This window comes from Mus caroli, chromosome 16, assembly GCF_900094665.2.
Source record: "Mus caroli chromosome 16, CAROLI_EIJ_v1.1, whole genome shotgun sequence".
Lineage (NCBI taxonomy): Eukaryota > Metazoa > Chordata > Mammalia > Rodentia > Muridae > Mus > Mus caroli.
In genome coordinates this window covers 8,568,632-8,591,430 of record NC_034585.1, presented here as the reverse complement: position 1 = coordinate 8,591,430, position 22,799 = coordinate 8,568,632, and the positions used below count along the sequence as shown (strand labels likewise).

Genomic DNA, 22,799 nt, shown 5'->3' with positions numbered 1-22,799 from the left:
ACCCCAGAGATTGCAATCTCTGAGCCCCTTGTCTTGGTCTCTTCCTCAAAACATTGACATGAGTATCACAGAAGCATCGCAGGCAAAACGCCCTGTCCAGGCTCAGTTTATCCCACCAAGCCTTCCTTCTCTTCTCAGCAGGCACATTCAAGAATCAAACCATTGCAATGCAATACTGACTTAGTGCTAAAGATGGAGTTCAGGGGAAGAACACTTGTTTAGCATGCACAAATCATTGGGTTCAATCCTCAGAACTACAAAATGTGATATGAAGAATGGTCAACTCTTTACAAGCCAAAATTATTTACTACTTTCCCTACAGTAAGAATCAGTTGGCCAGACAGGATATGAAATGTCCATGACCATTTTCATAAGAGTCAAATGGGAATAGGGTAAGCCTGCTAAATATGTGTCTATCACGGTGTCTAGGTTCCAGACCTCTACTGCTGCCTGAAGAGAGTAGGGCTCTGCTAAAGCAACTTCTATTAAGAAGTCCTTGCAAAGTCCTCTGGCTTCGAGTTAGGTAGGTACTAGATACCTCTCATTGCTAGAACATCCCATTGACTATCATGATAGAGACAGGGACATGCAGACAGATGGTAGAGACAAGCTAATAGAGTGAAGAAAACACACACTAAACACATTTAGGGTTTCAAATCCCCAAACAACTACTTAGACCAGTGACAACTTCCTTGAGTGTATAAATAAGAGCTATTTTAAACAGCCATCACTGGTCAACTGTAGGGGTCCACTCAAAGTGCTGAGACCCTCCTGATTGCATGGATTCCATCAATCAGATTGCAAATAATGGACAGGGGCATGAACTGTGTCTACACTGAAGTTGTACAGAATGCTTTTTGTCATTCTTCCCTAAGACTATGAAACAGCTACTTAGCAATTATGGCAATGGGTATTGTAAGTAACCTACAGAGGATTTCAAATACATATGAAGATACTCACAGGATGTAGGCAGATAGTCTGTTATTTAGGATATAAGAAACTTAAGCATATTCAGCTTTCAGATTCTAAGGCAACCAGCTCCCCATGAATGCCCAGGGACAAGCACACAGTGTGACCAGTGTGACCAGTAGAGACATAGTGCACATCCCACTAACAACAAACCGGGAGAAAAGGGGGTGGGCAACAAAGGGTATTCAGAAGAAAAACATCCCAGGCCTCTCTCTTTCCTTCCGCATTCTTATTCCCCAAAGTGGCAAGAGAATGTGTTATCCCGATGAGCATTCACCCAGCGTCTGCAGAAAACATGGTACACGTGAGACACGGTGGGGAGCACTTAGAAGTATTTAGAACCCTCAGAGTCTTCATTCCAGTTAGACAGGAAAACAAACATTCCTCTGGAAGTTAAAAGGCGCAAAAATCCGAGGCAATTCAGCAAACAAAACTAAAAAGCAGAACAGGAACAACGTAAGCAAGGGCAGAGAGGTCTGAGATGGATGGGACACTGAGAAAGAATAATGAACACTGGGTATAAAGATGGGCCAAGAACAAGCTGAACTACGTCTGAGGGCTCTGGATGGGGAAGGGGACTACAACGTGGAAAGGGGGACATGCCAAAGCTGTGTCTTAGGAGGACATCTACAGCCCTACTTTGGCCTTAGGCTGTCTGGGGTCCTGGGTTTCTAAGGACCAATAATTGACTTGGCAAAATACACAGACTGTAATAAGGTCAGCAGTCTCCTTCCTTTTCCTGCTGTCTCCTTCTCTTTCCCTTTCCTTCCCTTTCCTAACCTGTGTGTCCCTCTCACATCCATCCTAAGAGAGCCAATGGCTTATGAGGTCATACTCTCCATACTGAGCAGATATCAGCTCATCTGCAAGCCAGTGGTGCCTACCTGTTGAGGTCCTCATGTGTCCTCCAGGATGTCCACAGCTAGATTTGGATTCTGTATTCCTCCCCTTTACAGTCCTACCTGGTTCCAGTCTTCCATCATTGTCCATTCAGTCTTCAGAAAAGGTAAGAAATATATCCTTGCCCAAACCTACTGGCTGAAGAATTCCCATTATCTACTACTGCAGACTAAATGTCTGTGCCCTACTTCCATACCCATATATTGAAGGCCTAGTACCTAAGGTGACTGTATTTAGGAACTGTGAGCAGAAGATGGGAGCTAAGTGAAGAGAGACTTAAAAGAAGATAAATAAAACCCCTTTCTCTCTCTTGCCTCCCAGAAACCTCACCAGGAACCCACCTGCCAATATCCTGGTTTTGATCTTCCAGTTTCCAGAACCATTAGGCAAAATATTCTGGTGGTTAAGCTACCTATTCTGTAGGACATTGTTACAGAAGTCCAAGGACAGTGAGGTGACCACTAGAGAGTGAGGTTGAGCAGGGTACAAAAGTACTCATAAATGTTAACAAATGCATAGAATATTTCTAGGAGACTGGACAATAAACTTAGTCCTGTGGATGCCTCTGGAGGAGGGAAGTGGGCTGCAGGACAGAGGACATCCAACATCTGCTTGATATTCTTGACCTTTTTCCTGCATGTACACATGGGTGTGTTCAAATAGAGTACTACATTCATTTTTAAGGACAGACTATGAACAAATGAACAGATGACTGACCAAAAAACACTGCCCAAAGACCAAGGAAAACTATCCAGGGAAACCCCAAGTTTGATAGACCATCTAAAAGCCAATTCATAAAACTCCAACAAATATGAACACAGGTCACTGGCAATCTGCAAAGTCAGGGGATTCCCCACAGAGGATTTACCAATCAGATGCGGGTAGCTGGGAGCATTGCCTGTGATCTCAGAGTCAACGCCAGGGAACAGAATAAATAGGTAAGCCTTTCTAATCCCTAGTAAGGTCATAAGTCTGAAAATGGGCAAAATCATATGGTGCCACCCAGGGCTACCAAGAAAGGGTTTATATCGTTGGCAGAGAGCTGAGGCCAGAAGGGGCAGCTCCAGTCATGTGTCACTCAAATTCCTCAGGATGGCTGTTTCTTTGGTTGAGCACCAGATGATATAACTAGCTTGTATTTAGGGGCCAAGTTATATGAAAAATGCATATCTTTAAATGCTAGAATCACACTCTGGAGCAGCTCGTGGGAAGTGAATGTGTCTGAGGCAGAAGCAGACTCATGTCTCCCGTCTCACTTCCAGCATATGCTCATTGTGTAGAAGGGGGACGGGAACACTTGAATTATTTATGTTACAAGCTCATACTCTTGCCCTCCCCCCAGCACCACCAACTCTCTTCTCCTCATCCCTGAACTGAGATCACAGAGTTGAATTCACACAACTGAAAGACACTTATAGCTCACTGTACTCCACAGTAAGGTAAGAGAATATGGCACCAGCCCAGCCTGGCTCCTCCTCCAACCACAGAAACCTAGAAGTTTATTGTAATCAGATCACAACTGCTCAAGCATCCCTGGTTTCCTAGCAACCCTCAAAAGGCTCTGGTGAAGGTTTGGAACAAAGACTTCATGAGTAAGGTCGTGGAAGCTGTGCTTAAGACTGCTGGAGCACTTCTCCAGTTTATCATAAAGGTCTCTCCTAACCATCACCCCAACGACTCACAAGACACCTGTTAGAAAATGATTATCAGGCTCTAAGCAAGAGCTCCCAAAGTCTCACTTGTAAATTCTTCCATACGTCTCTGAAGCTTTTCACACATCATTCTCTATAGATTCTCACATCCCATGAATGTTCCCTCTGGCCAAGCAAGCATGTTCTCTCCATCTTCCTACAAACACACTTCTCCATGTGCTCGTGTGACTTCTCACACCTCTTAGCAGTACACTGTATGGCCAGTAATACTTGGGAACACATAACACTTCCCTGATGATTATTTGAATATCTATCCTCATGATCATGCAAGCCAATTTTTGATGGAGACATGCTATAGGTTTCATGATTGTGCTTAAATAAAACCACAGGGAAATCACATCACCACTGGAAAATTGCACTCCAAGGGTTGAGGCACTGGCCAAGGGGCCATGCAGACAGCATTGTCATGTTGGTGAAATTGGATGGTATGGAAATTACTGGATAGATGTCTAAGTCTAGTAACACCACACACAGGATATCCAAAAGGAGAATGGGATTTGCTGGCTTCCCCTTTGAAGAACTCAGCAACCCATACTCTACTTATGATCATTACTGTGGTTTCTTTCTGTAGATTTCTCTTTCCATCCATATACTACTCAGCCTTGATGAAACTAGCAAATAAAACATCTACCTCCCTCCAGGCCAAGGGTTGAAGATGTGACTCAGTGTGGGACAGTGAGACTCTCCTCTAGACCCTTAAACTTAAATGGGCACAAAGAGAAAAATTACTGGGTTGATTCACGCTATCAAGGAATCTCTGAAAAAAATATATATATTTAGATTTCCTGGTGTTAAGCATGGTCACATATAGGTCATGGTCATAATTTTCCATCACTGTGACAAGAAGTAGCTTAAGGAAGGGCTTATCTTGACTTACAGTTTGAAGGGATATCATCCACAGTGGCAGCAGGAGAAGGAGCTGCTCATGTTGTGATCACAGTCAGGAAGCAATGAATAAACAGGAAGTCCACTCACTTAAACAGAAGCCCCACCTCCTAAAGGTCTATAATCTTTCCCCCAACACCTCCAGCTCAAGACCAAGTGTTCAAACACACAACCCTAGAGGGGCCATTTTATATTCAAATCACAACACAGTGCATATGATGTACTGTTGGCATTCCAGAGGCTGAAACAGGAAGATAGTGAGTTCAAAGTCAGCTCTGCTAAGTTATAAGACCATCTTGAAAACAGGAAAGGGGAAGAGGGATGAGAGAATGGAGGAGTGCCTGTGACTGCCTTCCCAAGCTGGGACACTCAGATAGTTCTGTGAACAACCCAGTCTTCCAAACGGTAGGGATTTCCCGTTACATTTGGCAGAACTGATTTCTGTGGCTTGTAACTCAACACTGTAACATGGACTAATAATACTGAGCCTTAAAAGGTGGGGGCTACTGGCCAACAGAGGGGAGGAAATCACTAATGACTTTGGCTTTGGCTTCCTTTGGCATCTGTTTCAAAAAGTTTGGCTGAGAACACTGGAATGGACATCAGACAAACTCCTTGTCAATGAATTCTGCTGGAAACAGGATGGATTGCCTTGGGACATAATAAGTTTTTCACCATAAGAAGTGATTAAGTGGCCATGTAAGTATTAATCCACTAACATTTTTGAGAGTCCTCTCTGAATATTATTTCTCTCTAGATATCAGTAATTGCTACTGCAGATGTTTAATAGATATATCAGCTTGGAAGACTGAAATAAACACACTTGCAAATGGCCTTGCTACAATTTTTTAGTCTCTCATCTATTGGCCCAGAGAACTCTGAGTTTGCAGAATTTTTCAAAGAACTAATATCTAATATCACAGCCACTGGGACACAACATTGGACAGCCAGATCAAGCACTGAGGCACACTAAAATATTGGTAGGCACCAAATGACATAAAAGACTCAAAGGTTCACGTATAGGGACAGGAAGAGGGAAGATGCTAGGGAAAGAAGCCAGCTGCACAAGCCTGGGGACCTGAGTTCCATCTATAAAGCCCACACAAAAAGCTAAATGTGGTGGTGTGCTTCTGTAATCCTGGCAGCCACCCCCCACCCCATCCATCATGAGAAGAATGTCAGAGACCAGAGAATGCCCAGAAATCTGTGCCCCCGGTTTTGCGTAGCAGAAAAAAAAAGTGAGACCCTGCCTCAACAATGAGAAAGGCAAAAATTGATACCTGAAAGTTGTCCTCAGACCTCCACACACATGCTATGGCAGGCACATGCATGGCTGCATGCACACACAAACACACACACATACACACACACACATGCACACACATTTTTTAAAAATATTCCACCTACAGTCAGTCTATGGCTGGTACTTTACTCTGTTCTTTGTTTTGAACGACATTTCATCACATTTATTGATATAACCTTTCCCCTCCCTCACCACACCTCAGCCCTACAGGTCTCCTTTGTTTTCACAAGCATGTGAAATGTGTTAGTGCCTTAGAGACCTCTGACTGTGATTACATCTCCACCCAGCCCCCACGTGGCTCTTCCTCCCCACTCACCCTACTCTTTCCCTCCCCATTGCTTCCTTACAGCAGCCTCGCTGCTCCTCACCACTTCACCTCAGGTATTTCCCCCATATTTATCTTAGGAAGCATGTCTTACTGATTTGTATCTATTACCTATTTGGACAGCTTTCTTCCATGCTAAAAGAAAGGTTCTAGAGGTCAAAGACAGTTTTTTTTTTCCGGTTTTTTATTTGTTTTGGGTTTTTTTGTTTTTTGTTTTAATTCATCAGCACAGTGCCTCTTACATAACACAATAAAAAGATCTGAATAAATTTGGAGTCCAGGAGTCATTCTCTATATAAAGAAGACTGAGGCAAGACAGCTCAATGGGTAAAAGCATTTGTCGCACAAGCCTAACAACTTGTGTTCAATTCTCAGAGCCAAGTGTCCTGCTTAGCTTTGTCCTCTTGACACAGTCTAGAGTCATCTGCAAGGAAAGCCTTAAGTAAAGAATTGCTTAAGTCAGACTGGCATCTGAGCATGTCTGTAGGGGGACTGTCTTGATTATTAACTGCTGAAGGAGAGCCCAGCCCACTGTGGGTGGCACCATTCCCTAGGGAGGAGGTCCTCAGCTGTATAAGGAAGTTAGCCAAGCGTGATCCTGTGAGTAAGCCAGCAAGCAACATTCTTCTGTGGTTTCTGACTCAGTTTCTGCTTAAATTTCTCCCCTGATTTCCCTCTAATGGACTATGGCCTTGAAGTAAAAATAAAATAAATCCTTTCCTCTCCTAAATTGCAATGCTCATGGTGTTTGTCGCAGCAACAAAGTCAATCTAGAACATTGCATAAAGAGTGGAAAGAGAGAGCTGACTCCACAAAGCTATCCTATGCCTGCCATGTGCGTGTGGCATGTGCACCCCTCCCACATACAGCCAGCACACAGCAATAATCTTACAATAAAAACACTAAACAATATCAACCCCCATTTTCTATAGCAGCTTTGCAAAAATAAAAACAGATCACATTTTCCTTTGTTACACACATTATGGTTTGAAATTAATTAAAGATGTGCTGTTAAAATGAAGTTTTGGATTAGCATTCCAATAGGAATCTAAAAGTACTCTAGTTGACATTGGTGTTGATGGATGAAAGGTTTAAGGCACTTGGACTTGACAAAAGGGCAGAGCTCTGAGGATCTCGAAGAATCAGAAGTTGTCACATTCTTTCAACTATTCCATTGGATGTTCGCTCGTTCATTAAGCAAAGATATGTTAATTGCTTACTATATATGCAAACACCATATGCTACACACTTCGCACTTAAGGGCCTTCTTCATCTATCAACTTGTTTTATATTCCCCTGTGCCATATCATATGTATCTCACTTGATTTATAAAATCACTTGTCGTTTGAGGGTCTTCTATCACATTCACAGCAGAGATAAGAGTACAGGTATATGGTTCATAAGTACTAATCTATCTTGCTCTCGCTGCAGGCATGACTAAGCAATCACAGCACTCCCACCCTCTCAGCTCTCACTGCAGGCATGACTAAGCAATAACAGCACTCCCACTCTTTCAGTTTTAATACATTCTTGAAACCCATTTTCAGTATTTCACTGCAGGCAGCTGTAACCAGCCAAGAGTGACAGCACTCACAATGAAATTCCATTTTACTTAGGATGTAAAAAAGACTCCAGGCTTGGGGGTCAGACCAAAGTGTATCTGAATCCTGCCCTCTCTGAGTATTAAATATATAGAGAGCCTATGCCTGCTTAAATATAAAACACAGAGGTCCTTGAGACATAGTCTTTAGAATATGGATAAACACACCTATTTTGCAGTGTTGAAGAGGGTAAAGGAATACATTGAAATGCTTGGTGTACCATAGCTATTTAATATGCATTATCAACATTGGTCAATTTCCACTTCAGTATATTTTATATCAGGGTTCACATGCAGCTACTGCTTGATAAAATGAGCTACTGCAACAGGACACGCAGAGGTCAAAGGTCAAAACCCAGGGACAGCCCCTATTTGAAGGAGAGACGTTTTCTTCAGTAGTGTAGGCACTGGAGAGTTGCCCACATTCCTGTAAACAGCCTCTCACCCATGATCTTATAAGTGATCCTGATTAAGCTAATAAGTTTGCCAAAAAAAAACCCAAAAAGCAAAAAAAAAAACAAAAAAACAAAAACCCAAATAAACAAACAAAACAATGAAAATTAAAGGACACTAGTAGGGAGAGAGGGAGGAGCCAGCAGGAGTGTGAGAAGGAAGAGGGTACGGGATGAATATATATGACCACAGTAGGATGGATATGCATGAAAATGCCATTATAGGACAAACGCATATGACTGGTCTATGTCACAGCAGTGGTTCTCAACATGTGGATCATGACCCTTTAGGGATCACACATCAGCTATCCTGCATATCAATACTTATGTTATAGTTCACAACAGTAACAAAATTACAGTTATAGAGTAGCAACAAAAATAACTTTGTGGTTGGGGGGTCAGCACAACAGGTATTAAAGGGGCACAGCATGAGGAAGATTGAGATCCACTGTCTTAGTCAGGGTTTCTATTCCTGCACAAGCATCATGACCAAGAAGCAGTTGGAGAGGAAAGGGTTTATTCAGCTTACACTTTCCACATTGCCTTTGTTGATTAGCAAAGGATGGAGGACTGGAACTCAAGCAGGTCAGGAAACAGGAGCTGATGCAGAGGCCACGGAGGGATGTTTCTTACTGGCTTGCTTCCCCTGGCTTGCTCAGCCTGCTCTCTCATAGGACCAAGACTACCAGACCAGAGATGGTCCCACCCACAAGGGGCCTTTCCCCCTTGATCACTAATTGAGAAAATGCCTTACAGCTGGATCTGTAATGGAGGCATTTCCCCAATTGAAGCTCCTTTCTCTTTCTCAGCCCTCGTCAAAGCTAGCCAGTACAGCCACTGATTCTCAGTAACACAGGCTCTGTCCTAAGGATTCCATTTTAACCACTGCTAAGCCTGAGCAATGACCAAGGAAGGGGTTCAGACTTTACCTGTGTTTCTGCCATGGGTTTTTTTATTTCCTTCATATCTACGTCTTTACCCTCTGAGGTTCCAAAAGAGCCACCAAGGAACTGCCAAGCCAACATATATTTGTGATCATTCCTTGAACCATAAATACTCAATGTTTGTTTTTAAAAAGCAGTATTGATTGACCTGACAAATTTTATGGCCATATAACTTTAAAAAGATCCATACATTTTTCTGTACCTTGATTAATAAGTGTGCATATGCATGTATTCATTAAATATATCCAAATAGATAGACAGTCAGACAAACAAGCAGATAATATGCAGAAACACAATGGTAATTTCTATATACCTAGCCCCAAGTCATAATGGCCAGAATTTGGTAAATACTCATTTGATGAGCAAGCAAACAGGCAAATTGCAAATCTACATCCTCATTTTCAATTAACTGAAGGAGATATATGAATAGATGATAGATAAATGACAGAGAAAGGGGAAAGATAAGTTTTTCATGATGCTCTAATTTCATTTCTTTTAGGCTTTGGGGCCTTTGTTTCCTTTCTGTGTGATGGGAGTGGTGGGTGGTGGGTGTTGAGACGAAGTCTTGTTTTGTAGCCCAAGCTGGCTTGAACCTACAGTCCTTTTCAGTGCTAGGACTGAAGGCACATACCACCAAGCCCAGCTTAGGCTTGGCTTTTGTTGTAAGAACTAGCTCTTACCTAATTGTTTGATATATCAATGCCTGTGATAAAGATAACATTTAGTAATTACTTCTTAATTTCCTTTAGTGGAAAAATTGTAAGCCTAGCACATTGCATGGGCCCTTGATCTCCTCCTCTATAAATCCCATGGCCACTCTGAAGTCAGAAATGCAGCAAAGACAAGATAATGCTAAATAAACTTAGTCCCAGCTCCAAAATTCCCCAAGGTAGATTTTTCTGGCTGGTTGACTTGAATTGGGTAACTACAGATCGGAGGTTGGAGCCTCAGCACTGTGGGCAGATCTGAGGCTGGGCTGGGTGGGTCTCTGCAGGTCCACGGAGCTGGATTTAAGTGTATAAAACCCAGGCACTGGCATCAGCAGTCGCAATGTAAGCTCTACTCCAGACTGAATACCTGAATTAATGACTTCGAATCTCCATTTAATGAAATATTCAGATTGTGATTACACTCAGTTTCATTAACTGTAATTCTCAGGCTAATGTAATGAGATTTTCTTTCAACTTGTAATTAACTTTATTGAGAATGCTTACTGGGATTTTTTAAGGCAGGTTTCCTCAAACCTTACTGTAAAATATTTTAATGTATGTATCATGATATTAAGTGTATTACTTATTTTTTGTTGGCTGCTAATTTCCAAAGAAGCGAGAGATCCGTACTAATCTCTTCTAGGGGAGACAGCAGGCTTGCTGCGAGAAGGAAGCCCTTTAACCAGGAAATAATCCTGATGGCTGCTTCGGAAATCTAGGCTTCCTCTGTCAGACTTGGCATTCTTATTATTTTTCTACCAAAACCATTATGATCCCAATCAAACAAAAGCTCCTTTCTTTAATGCAATTTGCAATACAAAAATAAAAACTCTTCAGATCCACAAAAACAGGCTTCTATGGCTCAAAGTCCTCCCTTCAATCAAAGGCGAATGCTGTCGAAGTGTTCTTCTCCCTCCTGTTTTCTTGGAAAGTCACTGGGAAGCATGCTTCTTGCCGAACAAATATTATCAGTTCTTCAGGAAAAGATGCCTTTGCTCACCTCAAGCTCCAAGTTCTGGGGAGACCTCCTGCTTGTTTGCAGAGTACCCTCTCTGGCCCCCACCATTGCTCCGAGTTCTGGGGAGACCTGCTTGTTTGCAGGGTGCCCTTCCTGGCCCCCACCCCTGCTTTCCTCATCTCTGCTCCTCACTGTACTTTAAGAGCCAAGAGGATCTACCCTGGGCAGGCTCCTTACCCATGTGTCTCCCACTGATGCCTAGAGGGAAGGGTGTAAATGCCAGCTGAAAGTTGATGCAAAAGAAATATTAATTACAGGCAAGTAAACAGCTGTCAGAAATGCCTGGTACTCTAAAACAAGATTGGTGACTTTATTTAAGTGGGCTTATGTTCAAAGATGAGGCTCATCGAATGCTGCAATTCTTAGAATCAATCAATAAGGTAAATAAAAATAAAAGAAACATAGCCCTGATATACCATGCAGCAAGGGCTCCTGGGAAAAGCTCAAGAAAGGGTGTGGTCAGTGTATAAGATTTGCATCTCAGTATACGAGTTTAGTGGCCAGAACCCAAGCTCCTTGCCTGGTGTGTCTGTGGCCGTGAGTAGGTCACTCTAAGCCTCCAAACAAGTTTATTCATTGATCTTTCACTGCTGCAAACATTTTCATTATTTCATGGTGCGGCTGGAGGGAGGTAAAATGAACACATGTTGCAGGTGATGCATAAATGGATGTTTCACTTGTGACTCCTTCTAGCCCAACAAACATATAGCAAGTGTACCCCTACCGCATCCAAACATGAAGACAGAAATATTCTCCTGAAGGAATCACATCCCTGCAGTTCAAGGATCGTGACTTGGTATCTTTGAAACTCAACCAACACATAGTGTTGAGCCTTTGGACTTTCATTACAGATAGGCTATCTGCTGTTGGAAAAGCAGCACAAGGCTGATTAGACAGCTTGTGTGGGCACATTAGAAGAAAGTTTTGGAAAGAACTTACAGAAAGTGATGTTTTTTTCCTTTTAGGGCTCAGTCTTAATGTTACTATCACTGTGATAAAATACCATGACCAAATCAACTCGGAGAGGAAAGGGTTTAGTCAGCTTATGCTTCCATATTGCAGTTCATCACCAAAGTTAGTCAAGAAAGAAACTCAAGCAGGGCAAGAACCTGGAGGCAGGAGATAATGCAGAGGCCATGGAGGGGTGCTGCTTACTGGCTTGCTCCTCATGGCTTGCTCAGCCTGATTTCTTATAGAACCTATGACCACCAGGGATGGCACCACTCACAATTTAAAAACTGCTGTACAGACTGGCTCACAGCCTGATCTTATGGAGGCATTTTCTCAATTGAGCCTCCATCCTTTGATGACCCTAGCATGTCAAACTGACATTAAACTAGTCAATACGGGCCCTGTTTCTTTGTTGACAGCATATGCAGTGTACATGGACCCCCTTCACACACACACACACACACACAGACACACACACACACAGAGAATGAAAACATTGAGAACAGCTGCACGTCCAGTGAATGCATCTCTGTCCACACTGTTGCTCTCTAGTGAATGGTCATTCATCACACAAGCAACAGTACTAACAAGTCATGTTTCTATCACATAGGCATGCATGGTTCTACACTCCTTTTATATGTTCATTCAATATACTCCTTTTGTAGTGTAGAAAAGAGTCTGAGAATTCTATTAACCTTTCTAAGCTTGCACAGCTGCTAAATGATGGAACAAAGTCCAGGTCCCAGCTATCCACCTCTGAAGTCCAGTCCCCACCCCCACCCCCACCTGCTTCGTACACGCCCTCACATTCACTCATCTAGACATGTTTGATAAGAAATCTCCCCCGGTCAGAGACTCCTCAGTGGCAGTTTACCCAGACAGTAGATTTCTCAAGCTCAAGCCGCTTGGTGTCACTACAGGCCACTGTACCATGCCTCTGAGTGTTTTTGCTAATCCAGCACAGATCACATCCATTACTGAATGATGCCCCAAGCCACTAGAGTTGGATGCAGCAAGCAGTGTGCTTTTCCACGGTAGGGAAAACTTTTCCATTTCAGGAACAAGTTGGTACACGTGACATCCTAAGAGCTAAACCCTCACCTGAGGTGGAATGAGCCAAGCTCCAACAGAGCTGGCTATCTATGAATCCCTCTTACCATCCATCCCACTGGGGTGGTTTTTGAGCTTGTGCTAGACACCCATCCATGTACTCATCCAGCAAGTATCTATGAACATGGTACACTGTCTGAGCATTAGGGATACAGGGACAAACTAAACAAGAGCATCCCTTCTCACCCTCCACTTCCCATGCTCTCACACCTACCCATCACTTACAGAATCTGCCCCACTACCATACTTAAAAGGATCCAAGAATACCATCTACCTTGCCCAACTGATTGATCTAGAATCAGACAGCTGGTGTGGAGAAAAGTCAGAAACCAGAGACCAACATTTGTGTGTATGGTTCCACTCCCTCCCCAACACCCATCAAGAATGAGGCTTTACCTATCTGCCTATCATTTCCCTGAGCTGCTGCTACTCCCTGGGGTTATCACATTGTCCCCCTTGGCCTCATGGCTGAACATTCTATTTGGGAAGGTTGTGGAACCTTAGGAAGTAGGGCCTAGCTAGAGGAAGGCTAGGAAGGCTGCCCCTGCCCATGTTTCCTACCTCACTCTCTGCTTCCTGGTCCATGATGTGAACAGCCCCTGCTGTATACATACACCCCTGTGGTTGTGTGCTCCTGCTGCCACAGATTGAGTCTTTCCACATGCTTTGCCTACAGCAATGGACTGGAACTCTCTGTAGCCATGAGGAAATTTTTTATTCTTCTCTAATGTCACTTCTGTCAGGTATGTTGATTACATATATGCAGAAGTCAATAATGCAACCTCATTGCTGACATATGATTCTCACGAGGAGGCAGTCGATAGCATGTACATAATGAACCTGACTTACAGAGTGTGACCTCCCCAGGTGTGAATACTGGATCCTCTGTGATGCCCCAGACAGATGCTTTGCCATTAACTCCTCATTTACACACATCCAAATGCACACAAACACAGTGGGAAATGGATAAACTCTGTGCACCTGGCCTCCCAGACACAATGCCTCTCAGTGTTTTGTCAATTTGGTTTCATCTCCTAAACCTTTCCATTTTTCTAGAGTATTTTAAGGCAAACCTCATTCAGGCAAGATGTTAGATGAATTCCTTAACTTCCATCCATCTCGGCTTTTCTAAGCCACAAACTGAGAAGAACAACACCCACCTATAAGTCTTTTCCTATAGAATAGGCAGACCTTCATGGAGCTGCTGCCAGGAGCAGACTCAGTTCCCAGTGTCAGGGAGATGGCTGTGACCACACCCAGGTCCTTCCTCCATGGCTTTGTGCTTTTGCTTTGCTGGAAGATGGGTGGATAAAACAAGACGATTTTAGACAGAACAATGTGGCATAAAGAAAATCCTGGTGGAGTGGAGGAGTGGCAGGGAGAGGGGAACCTGATCTGGTATTGGGTGAAGGAAAAGGACTGAAGCCCTGAGGACCAGCAGAAAGAATGTAAACGGCAACCTCAGGAAATAGGAGGTTGGGGGGACACTCCTCTCCCCAGAATGCACCAGAGACCTGGGAGTTGAGAGACTCCCAGGACTCAAAGGGATGGACCTTATATAAAACACCTGACACAGTAGGGAGAGGGAACTTGTAGAGTCCACCTCCAGCAGGAAGACAGGGCATCAAGTGAGGGATGGGGTTGCCATCCCACAGTCACATCTCTGATCCATAATTGTTCCTGTCTGAAAGAATCACAGGGATGGAAATGGAGAAGAGCCTGAGAAAAAGAAGGTCCAGCGACAGGTCCAAAGTGGGATCCAGCTCAAGGTGGGGTGGGTCCCAAGGCCTGACACTATTACTGAAGCTATGGAGTGCTCACAAAAAGGGACCTATCATGACTGCCCTCTGAAAGACCCAACAAGCAGCTGAAAGAGTCAGATGCAAATATTTGCACCCAACCAGTGGGCAGAAGTAGCTGACCCCTGTTGTTGAATTAGGGAAGGCTGAAAGAAGCTGAGGAGAAGGGCAATCCTGGAGGAGGCCCAGCAGTCTCAATTAATCTGGGTCCCCGAGATCTCTCAAATACTGGACCACCAAACAGACAGCATTCACCAGCTGATATGAGGCCCCCAGCACATACAGTAAAGGACATCTGGGTCTGTGTTCATTCAGAGATGATGCACCTAACCCTCAAGAGAATAGAGGCCCCAGGGAGTTTAGAGGTCAGATGGGGTGTGGGGTGAGGGCATCCATGTGGAGACAGGGTGGGTTGGGGCGGGGAGGAGGTGTGGGATGTGGAGCAGACGGAGGGTGGATGGGGTGGGCAGGGAATGCAATGAGGAGTGTAAAAATAAATTTAAAATAAAATTAAATTTAAAAATCTTAAAAGCTAAAAAATTATTACAAATAAAATTATCATAAATCCTGGTGACTCTGGAACAGCAAATGACTTGACACCAGAGATGAGCAAGAGATCTGGCTAAGGACACAGTTAGACTCAGGCATGCCAAGGGAAGGCCCTGGGAACAGTGTGCTCAGTACAGGGCACAGCAGGGGCAAGGAGCTAGAGGCAGAAATGGGCTTGGCTACCTATGGGCTGTTTTGAGAACAGAGCTAACGTGTTCACAGTACTTAATACAGTAGCTGGTACCCAGCAAATGCTCAATAAATGCCAAGCCTCACTACAAGACGCCAGATTGGATGCATAGCTTAAAACAGCTCAGTTCCTTTAGCATATTCTTCAAAATGCCCATTCCCAGAGGGACACCCACATGCTCTGCAAACACCTGCAGCACAAGAGAGATCAAATAGTGTTCATCACAGCCTGCAGGGCCTCACTGGCTCAGTTGCGGTAGGGCTCAGCGATGCAGACCAGTGATGCTGGCTACTACGGAGTTCTCAAGCTTGAGATCCTACTGACTTGCCCTCCAGCTCCCAGTTCCTTAACCATATCCTTTGAAGTGTTCACTTCCAGAAGGACATCCACACATGTCTCAAAACGAAAGATGAAGGGATCTAAGGATGTCTCTCCGTGCATGGCATGAGGATATTGGTTCAACCCCCTGCTCTAGGGAAAATCCCAGTTCTACTAATCCATAATTATGCAAATGTTGCATCATTCAAGTTTTTGAGGCTGAGTTTCTTGTCCTATCAATGTCAAGAAACCCTATAGGTTTTGAGAGGACTCAGTGTGTTTGAAGATTTACACTGCCATCCATCCAAGTCCCTCATAACATGACACTATGCTACATACACTTTACTCTTAAACACTGGTACCTGTATTGATTTTTCTACCTGTACTGGCCAGGAAATCCCTCTGCCACCTACATATTACAAAGTATCTAAGAACATCTATGTCAAATTTTCCAAAAGTAAAGGTAGGACATCCCATCCCAACCTTGGTGAACACGGACGAATGAGAGGGCCTGAACACAAGCTGCACTGAGTTCTGTGTCTGTTCTCCGGTTATGGGAGATTGATTTGGGAAGCAGGCTTGATGGGGCCGGAACACAAGGGCCTTTTCTTTGTTATATATTCCATGTCTTAAAATATTAAGGCAATATTTATCCTTAGTATTGTGAAATCTCATGTGCTTCGATGATGATGATGATGGTGATGATGATGATAACAAACAATTAGTAGTAGTATATTAGTAGTAGCAGTAATAGGGCTAGGAAGATGACCAGTGGGTAAAGTGCTCTCTGTACAGTCACAGATGTTCAAGTTCAGATCCCCAGCACACCTGTAAAAACTGGGCATGTTAGCGTTGTAAAACCAGAGCTGGTGGGTAGAAAGAGGAACATCACAGGGAATCACTGGCCAACCAACCTAGCCACAATGTAAAGGGCCAGGCTCAATAAGAAACTGTCTCAAAAAATAAGAAAGAAAAAGAAGGATGGAAAGAGAGAGGGAAGGAGGAGGAAAGGAACGAAGGAATGAAGGAAGAAGCAAGAACCTAGTGTTGACTTCTGGCCTCTATATACAGATACATGGGTGAGCATGCCCTCATGCTTGTGCCGCTCATGTAACAATTAGATTATAAAAAGTTGGATAGATGGATACATTCATATATGGTAGGTAGGTAGGTAGGTAGGTAGACAGATAGACAGACAGACAGATGAAAGGATGGATTGATGGATATACATATATAATAGATCTCTAGACAGACAGACAAAGTACATGGACCAAATGCCAAAGCCATGCTGAGCATGTGAATAAAACGTAAGGCTAACTGTCGTCGCACAGCTCTATACCCAGGCACATTCCAGGGAATAACTGCTCTCACTCCAGCACTGACTGGATAGCTGCTTTCATATGGACATTGCAAGCACTGGAAGGCACTCTGTACCTGAGTTAATATTGCTCTCTGTCTTCATGACATCATGCTACAATATCATACAACTAAAATCCAGCCACTGAAGGATGCTGCACTAAAGATAAGGTGCCAACCAGGGTGGATCATGAGACACAAAGGGAACATTTGCAAAGAAACAGAAACATACAAGCACCGTCTACAGAGTAGGTGTGAGGGATTTGCCCATGCAGATTCAACTGAGGACACCAACCTCAGTGCTAGAAGATGCTAACAGAAGTGGGTGAGGAGTGTGCAGAACCTCATGCACAGATCTTTGCAAGTCCTCTGTAAACAAAGGTGTCCAAAAACATTTTTATTTCAAAACTATCACTGTTAACACAACGAAGCTGAGACACATCCAGCTAGGCTCCACCTGGGACGCTTCACCCATACCTCCCATCCTGGAAAAGACTGAACTTCTAAAGCTGGTTTTCTGGGAATACAGGAGGTTGCACTGGAGGAGGCAGAGTGCTTTCTGAGGACGCGTAACACAACATGCTCTCACTCAGAAGCTTTAGAGCTTACAGAAACTGTAAACATTCCATCAAAATCTGCATCCTATCCATGAACAGCTTCAAAACCTGCTCATTGTCTACACAGCATGTCAGCTCCTGCAATGTTTGACCCAAGCATAAAGGGGTGAGCAAGCATGGGTGTTTAAAGACGAGAGCTCCTCATAGTGGCACAGGACTCCCAGCACAAAGGAGGCTGAGGCAGGAGGACTGCAAGTTCAGGGTGAGCCTAAGACACAAAATAAGATTCTGTTTCCCAGAAGGGTGGGAAGGAAGGCAGGAGGAAGAGGAGGGAAAGGAGGAGGAGGAAGGGGATGGGGAGGAGGAAGAGAGAATTAAAGAATAGTTCTCTCTAAAAGCATTGTTGAACAGGTAGTTGAGCAGAGATGAAAAGGACATGTGACTATTAAATCCAACAACTTGAATATTAAGTGAAGAATAAGCTAAAAATAGAACGATCCATCTTCTTGATGTATCACAAATACATGTATCTGTCTTTTCATTTTTCAGTTACAGTCATTGTACCTCCCACAATGCCCTGGGAGTGGTTTTATATTCAGGTAGGTTTGTTCTAATTCTATGAAGGGCTGGTCTAAATTTTCACTGATCATATCAGATCCCTCATCTGTGTTTTCTCCATCAGCCAAATGGTTTTGGGTGGCCATTCAGCTTGTTAAGCCCCTAGTAAGTAATTAATATTAATCATGTAGTACTAGCCTCTCAGTGAACTACCAAGATCATTCCATTTTCTGAACATACATATTTTAGGTGACTATAATATATAAAAAGTTCCTATGAATCAATAAGAAGATAAATCATTCATTACAAAGAAGCTCATTTTTACTGTTAAGCACTATTCACATATTGAATTTCCATACAATTTAACTTTTGAATGTAAATTCAATTTACAAGACTACTTGCTCCCTATTGTTCTTAGTCAGATGTTCTCAAGAATACTTGAGGGTAAAGGACTAGGTCAGGCTGGCAGGATTACATGAAAACAGTGTCCCTGGAAATTCTTATAAGGACTCAGGGCTGGAGATAGCACTCATGGAATTCTCTCTGGGTTTTACCAGGAACATCCTCCCGTAATGTTTCTTTCCCTTGACATCAAAGACCATAATGCAAGGTCTTATGAGAACTGTGATTCCAACTACAAAAAGATATGTGTTCAAGGTAAGCCTGGGCTACAGAAGGGCTCAAGGATGGCCTGGGTCTTAGTAAATGAGACCCTGTTTCCAAAATAAAAATGAAAATGAAAAAACTGGGAATGTGAGCCAGTAATATAAAGCCATCTTACCCAAGTCTGGGCCTAAATCCCACCCACCTTTAGTATTAAAAAAAAAATCAATCACCAAGGCACAAATATAGACCCAAAGAAGACTCACATACACACAGCAAAGTAGCCTGTCCCAGAGAAGCTTGAGTTACTCAGTCCTTGGTCATCCATCTTCAGCACAACTGTAAATGGAGATCCTTCCCATAAAGGACTGCCTCACCTTTCTTCCCTGAGCAGTGGTGAAAGCTGGGTAAGCTTAGTGTTCAATGGACAACTTCGGAGTGCTTTAGAATCACCCAGAGACTGAGTCTACACCTCAAAGCCTGTCAACCAACACCCTCCATAGCCAGATACTCGACACTTTAGTAGCCCCCATTTGTTTGGGGATCCACATTCATCAGACTTGAAAATAGCAGCAGATATAACCAGGTACAGCCATGGTTGCCACTATTTATCATATCTGCAGGCTCTGGGGGGGGGGGGGTTGGACATAAGAAATCCAAAAGAAAAATCAACGTGTATCTTACACCACAGTGTGTTGATTTCTAATACCATATTATGATCCAGTTCACAGATAAATAAGATAGAATTGTTTAATATAATGAAACCTGAAGCATCCTGTTAGGTAGCTCATTGTCCTACCTGTGTCAATGCCAAATACTGTCATTGCCAACCATTGCAAGAATTTCCAAAACCATGAAAACTTATCACCATGTAGAATTAGAGAATCCATGGCATCTATGTCAAAGCCCCATACCCTACACAGACTTATTTCTTACCCATTGATTATAAAATTTGCAACCCAACAGTCTTTAACTATGTCTCAGCAAATGACCAAGCCTTGCAGCTTGTGGGGGGGGGGGGAGTGTCAGCAAAGGATGCTGATCCCAGGAAAGTGCTTCTGCTGTCTTTGGGAACCTCCAGCTATGGTTTGATGCACCCTTCCAACTGCCTGCCTCTGCTGCTTGCAAGCATGATTCTTCACATTGCTTTGACCTGAAAACATGATTACCAGGAATGACCACTGTAGCAATGTGCACCTATCAAATCCAACCAGCCTCACTGTTCCTCAGCTTCTAACTAAAGCATCAGCTCCACTGTGTGTCGTCTACACGGACCTTTGGAAGGAAAGGAAACCTGTGGAAATAAACCAGGACCCCCCAGGATGCTCTGCCCCAGGAAAAAACAGCTACTGAAACACAGTAGTAAAAGAAGCCTGCCCCCTTTTCCTGGCAGGGCAAGAGAAGCAAACATAGAAGCATGCATACTCATCCCCCACTACACATGGGCACACACACACACACACAGTGGGGGTGTGTTTATGAAGCTCATTTTATGTTCTAAAAGATAAAATTATATGTTCACTGAAAGCAGTGTGAACCCTAAAAATAACAACTAGTCAATCTCAGAAGGCAAATAAAACAATTGGTTAACCAATGACCCAGTCAAGAATAACCAGTAGCAAACACAACCCAATCAACATGAACCAACGAGATAGATTATTAACAGATCAACAATGAATCAAACCAACGAAATAATTCATTACTTAAGTACCCAACATGAGAACCAAGTTTATAGATCAATAATGATGAACCAATCAAGTCATCTCGTAATTAACAAAATAACCAACCAAATGGATCACTATTCTACAGACAAAAGAACCATGTCAACTCTTATGGTGCCAAACTCAGCATCACATAGAACAGAGAAATCTAACTCATCCTTGAGTCACCCCAGGAAATCCCTCCAAGTTACCACTGCCATGGGACTGGACATGGCCAGTGACCTGTACTTACGGAGATTATTTATGGGGGTTCTTGAGTCCATGTTCTCATAATGCTGCACGTGGACCACGATGTTAAGGTCTCTCTCCATGTGGTCAGTGTTGCAGTGGCCCTGTGGCCTCATGACATCCGCAAGGGCTCTGGAGAAACAAAAAACAGAACTCCGCTCACTCACAATACAGCAGCGTGAACCTTGTGCCCATCACTGCCTAGACTGGACAAACAAGAAAGTCATTCCTTCCAGGGAGCTGCCATTCCAGTTAGAGGTAGAGCAGAGGAAAACACAGAAGCAGTAAAGTGACTGTGAGCAGAGTCTACATAGTCATGCTATAGGCTACATACTGCTCACTGGCAAGGTCATCTACCCAGTGGGTCTGCAGAAGGGTCACATGATGAGTCCATGCACTATGGCTTCACCCCAGAGGCTGAGTCCTCTGTGCCTAACACAGATGCCCACACTTCTAGCTTAGAAATGGCCCAGTATCAGTAATATTTACTCTGTCCTTACCATAAGCTAATCACTAAGCTAACTGCAATGTCATCCCTTACCTAAGCAAAAGAATATACACCTTCTTGTGGGCTTACATGGAATATTGCTTCTCTACAGAAAAATGAACAAAGGCTCAGAGAGGCGAGTTAACTTGCTCAAGGCCACCCATCCAGGGTATAGCAAAAGACTCCAGCCAATGTTCTTTCTCTCTCTCTCTCTCTCTCTCTCTCTCTCTCTCTCTCTCTCTCTCTCTCTCTCTCCCTCCCTCTCTCCCCCTCCCCCACCTCCTCCCTCTCCCCCACCCCCTCCCTCTACCCCTCTCCCTCCTCTCTCTAGAGGACAGGAACACAGTGCAAGTGGCATCAATGACCTAACCTCATGATGAGATATAATCTGTGCTTGCACTTAGAACAGAGCAGAGTCAGACAGATCAGTCACCCTAAGGTCAGATCTCCCAATACATCTCCCTCTTTATTTACCCTCCATAATATGTACATTTAGAAATATGCAAACACCTTTAAACATATGTAATCCTGGGGTGTTATTCACATGTGAGTCTCTCCATGTGTTTGGTCTTTTGGAACCTCCTTTTGGTTTCCCCCTTTGTCTGTGCTCATGAAGGTAGGTGGAATACTAACAGTTGATTTCATGTCTCACAAGCACAGCAGAGTTCTCCAGCCTCTTCAGTTCCATAGGTACTTACCTGCAGGGATGTCTGTCTCCATCTGTAAGTCTAGCAAAATGGAAGGACCAACCAGCCACTGCGGGTGCCAACTCCAAGCATGGAGATGTTCTATGAAAACCAGCAGATTCATCTCTGTAATAATGAGCAATCCCAAGAACCAACAGGTTGATGAACATCTTCATACTGATCTCCTCTTGGGTCAGGAAGAGGCACACCTGCAAGCCCTGTCTCCATGTTTTAGGGGATACATCCTGACATTCCTAGCCAAGTGGACTCTCAGGATCCAAGTCAAAGGAGACAGAGAAAGGGCAGGTACTGCTTTGGTGGGGTCCACCCAGACCACCAAGATCTCAGCAGAGCTTCTCAGCTGAAGTCATGAGTAGCAGTGATGCTCCAGCAACATATTGAAACTTACTAAATTCATCTGAACCCAGAGGTTTAGACCCTAGAGCTGGGCATGTGAGAGGTGTTTCTGAAAGCTTTTTCCACATGCCAACTACATGATTAGGTTAAGTCTTGAGTCTGTGCTAGAACAGCAGGGACCATGCGTGAGGACCATGGCTGTGGTGATAGGTTATGGTAAGAACTGCAGCCAGGGAGAAGTCTGAAGGGAGAGAAACCCAGGACAGTGAAGCCAGAGGCCTACAGGGGCCAGAGGACAAGATGGAATCCATTAGAGGCAGGAGAATAACAACAGCCCGCACACATTTATTCATTCACCAGATGTTTATTGTCTACAATATGCCATGCATGGCATGAGGCCCTGGGAATACAGCACTGCACAAGCTGAGAGAGGTCGTGGCCTTCCTGGAGCTTACATTCTATGGGAGAGAATAAAAATAGATATGTTAAATAAAAATAAGCAAGAGCTGAA

General features: G+C 43.7%; 1 protein-coding gene across 2 annotated transcripts in view; it reads right to left on the bottom strand.

Moving 5' to 3' along the window:
- Shisa9 (shisa family member 9) overlaps positions 1–22,799 on the bottom strand; it is a 292,613-nt gene that overhangs the window by 258,495 nt on the left and 11,319 nt on the right. For both annotated transcript variants that reach the window (XM_021185450.1, XM_021185451.1), the window contains exon 2: positions 20,763–20,890. In XM_021185450.1, the coding sequence (XP_021041109.1) occupies positions 20,763–20,890 (128 nt within the window). The remainder of the gene's footprint in view (positions 1–20,762; positions 20,891–22,799) is intronic.